This window comes from Lupinus angustifolius, chromosome LG17, assembly GCF_001865875.1.
Source record: "Lupinus angustifolius cultivar Tanjil chromosome LG17, LupAngTanjil_v1.0, whole genome shotgun sequence".
NCBI classification, from domain to species: Eukaryota; Viridiplantae; Streptophyta; class Magnoliopsida; order Fabales; family Fabaceae; genus Lupinus; species Lupinus angustifolius.
The window spans coordinates 17,114,795-17,117,623 of NC_032025.1; the positions used below are offsets into that span (position 1 = coordinate 17,114,795).

The following is a 2,829-nucleotide window of genomic DNA, read 5'->3' on the forward strand; positions in this document are numbered from 1 at the left end:
ATTTTTATACTAATCTTATTTTAGAATCAAATAATAATGAAATTATATTTTTATTGATGATTTTTTTGATTAATAGGATACTACTAATTATATCATGTTATGTATATGAAAAAAATATATTGGGAAAGTCGAACAAGATGTTAAACCAGAAGATGTCTCATATTAAGTTTATCAAATTTAAATAGTTAAACCGTATGGTCTGGCCGTATGATTTTTATATATAATTAATAATTTTTAATAATATGAATGCACTGGTAGCATATATGGTTTTAACCATGTGAATGCATGAGCAACATACATATTCTTAATCATAAATGCACATGTAATATGTGTTCTTAATCATGCGGCAAAAAAATACCGTCTCGTGCAAATGCACGGGTAACTTGCTAGTTTAAAGTAAAAAACAATCCTAACTACTAAAACAAAAAAAACTAGCTAAGAATTCTTCTAATAGTGACCACTCACATAAATCATTAAAAATGTGGTTAATTAAGAGTTCACATAAGATTTCATCTAAATTACTATAATTGAAGAATTTAGCAAACCACTTGAGCCAAGCCAACAAAGATGGCTCAGATGATCCAAAAACAAGGCGCAAAGTTTATTTATCTCAAAGATAAACAAAATAAAAATATACATGAACATCAGTGACATAGGAATAAGGAAAATGATAATATTCAGAATAAGATGATGGAAGCATACTTACATAATCCTCTTTCCTATATATCGTGTATCTACTGTGAATTGGAGAAGGCTCCTTACCTAAGATTTTTATTGTTATTGGATTATGAGATAGGTAGAGAGTCATAAGGGAGATGTCAAATCTTGAATCAAAACCTTAGGCTTAGTTTGAGAGTTGAATTTTGGAGGGAAAGGAAGGGAAAAGGAAGGCTTGAGAGCTATGAAATACACTTGTGAGAAGACTCTCAAGTCTTCCCTTTCCCTTCATTCCTCTCTAAAATCCAACTCCCAAACTAACCTTAAGGTATTAGTTTTATGAGTCTTTTCTACTTATAAACTCTTTTATTTCTCTCCTCATATTCAATCTGGAACTTCGGACTTAAATAAACCGAACTAGATATCCATACAAACCAGGTACTCGTGTTCTTACAGCGTAGCATGTAATTCTGGGTCAAAGGGCACAGTAACATTGAGTTTTGTATATAAAGCCTGCAATTGAGGAATTAAGTCTCACCCCAACACCACCACCATCATAGGAACTCCAATAACCGAAAGCAATACATACATACTCAGGGATTTTATATTAAGTTCCACCAAGTCATTTTGCATCCCTACAAAGATGTTAGACCATATGGAATATACTTACTCAGCTGAAGCTTCTGCTGAGGCAGAAACTTATAGCAGCACAACTCCATCATCATCAACCATGAGAAAGAAGAAAAACAAAAACACAAAGAGGTTCAGTGATGAACAAATAAAGTCACTGGAATCAGTGTTTGAGAAGGACTCAAGGCTAGAACCTAGAAAGAAGTTGCAGTTGGCAAGAGAGCTTGGGTTGCATCCAAAACAAGTTGCTATATGGTTTCAGAACAGAAGAGCTAGGTGGAAATCAAAACAACTTGAGAGAGACTACAACATACTTAGATCCAATTATGACAATTTGGCTTCTAAATTTGAAGCTCTCAAGAAGGAAAAACAAGCATTACTAGTACAGGTATTTACCATACAAATTAGTTTTTTTATAATGGACCGGCTTTCAGTTTAGGTAGTAATATCAATAATCTGGTACTCTAAAGATTTATATACAGACACTATATTATTCGCCATTCATTTGTATTGTATTTTTTTTTGAAGAGTCCTGACAATTAAACATGAATGACGTATGATACAATAACAATGTATAAAACTTATACGCTGCCAATGCATACATTTTTTTCCTCTTTACATTCAGAATGTTAGAAAATTGTAAAACTTCACATTTTAATTATATTTAGTTTTGTATGGTTTTCTGTATACATATACTTCAACTATGATGCCTAAGGTGTTGTGCAAGAAGCATGTTTCATTTTATATTAGAAGATAATCAATTAATCATTGTACTTTCAATTTTGAATAGTTGCAAAAGGTGAAGGATATAATAGATAAGCGTAAGCCACAAGAGCAAGCTCAAAGTTCTAGTTCTAAACAAGTTAAAGCAGCAAACAGCATGGTCAGTGAAGCCGAAAATGGAGACACAAGCATAAAGTTAGAATACTTTGGCATTGAAGAAGAACCTGGCCTTCTCAATTTTTTTGAAAATCCTGAAGGTTCTTTAACCTCACCAGAAGAATGGAGTACCTTTGACTCTGATGATCTCTTAGCCCAATCAACAAGTGATTTACAATGGTGGGATTTCTGGTCTTGAATGAAACAGAACAACCATAATGTTGTGGAGGCAGTGTATGCATATAATGATGTTACAAACATTCTGTTTTTGAAGAAGTTAGCAGAGTGAAATCAAGTTGAGATGAAAATAGAATGTATAGTTGCAGAACTAAAAAGGAGAGGAATTCTAGAAAATTAGGATGCCACGGAAGCTTGAAATGTTAAGTTTTTTTTTCACACTGAAATAATGTGTGCGCTATAGAGATTAATAATCATGTGCTATAGAGATCAATTACTTTTAATGGGGCGTTTTCTCTTTCATTCATATATAGTTTAACACTAATCGAAATTGATTAACTATTATTGTTGTTGTTTTGTTTCTGTTTGCTTTTTAAGGTAGCTTTGTTTTTCCAATAGCCCCTCAAACAGGAGAGTAAATGTTAATGCATCCAGCTTGATATTTTGATTTGATATCATAACAATGTGATGGATCGTAATCTCGAT

General features: G+C 32.5%; 1 protein-coding gene across 2 annotated transcripts; it reads left to right on the forward strand.

The window, feature by feature from the left end:
- Window positions 1,184-2,627, forward strand: LOC109331011 (homeobox-leucine zipper protein ATHB-12-like). 2 transcript variants are annotated; one of them, XM_019565293.1, is made up of 3 exons: window positions 1,184-1,675; window positions 2,078-2,381; window positions 2,426-2,627. In XM_019565293.1, the coding sequence occupies exons 1-2, from the start codon at window positions 1,301-1,303 to the stop codon at window positions 2,363-2,365; spliced, it is 663 nt and encodes a 220-aa protein (XP_019420838.1). In that variant the 5' UTR covers window positions 1,184-1,300; the 3' UTR covers window positions 2,366-2,381; window positions 2,426-2,627. The 2 variants fall into 2 exon arrangements, with proteins under 2 accessions (XP_019420838.1, XP_019420837.1); XM_019565292.1 differs by lacking the exon at window positions 2,426-2,627 and having other exon boundaries at window positions 1,186-1,675; window positions 2,078-2,418.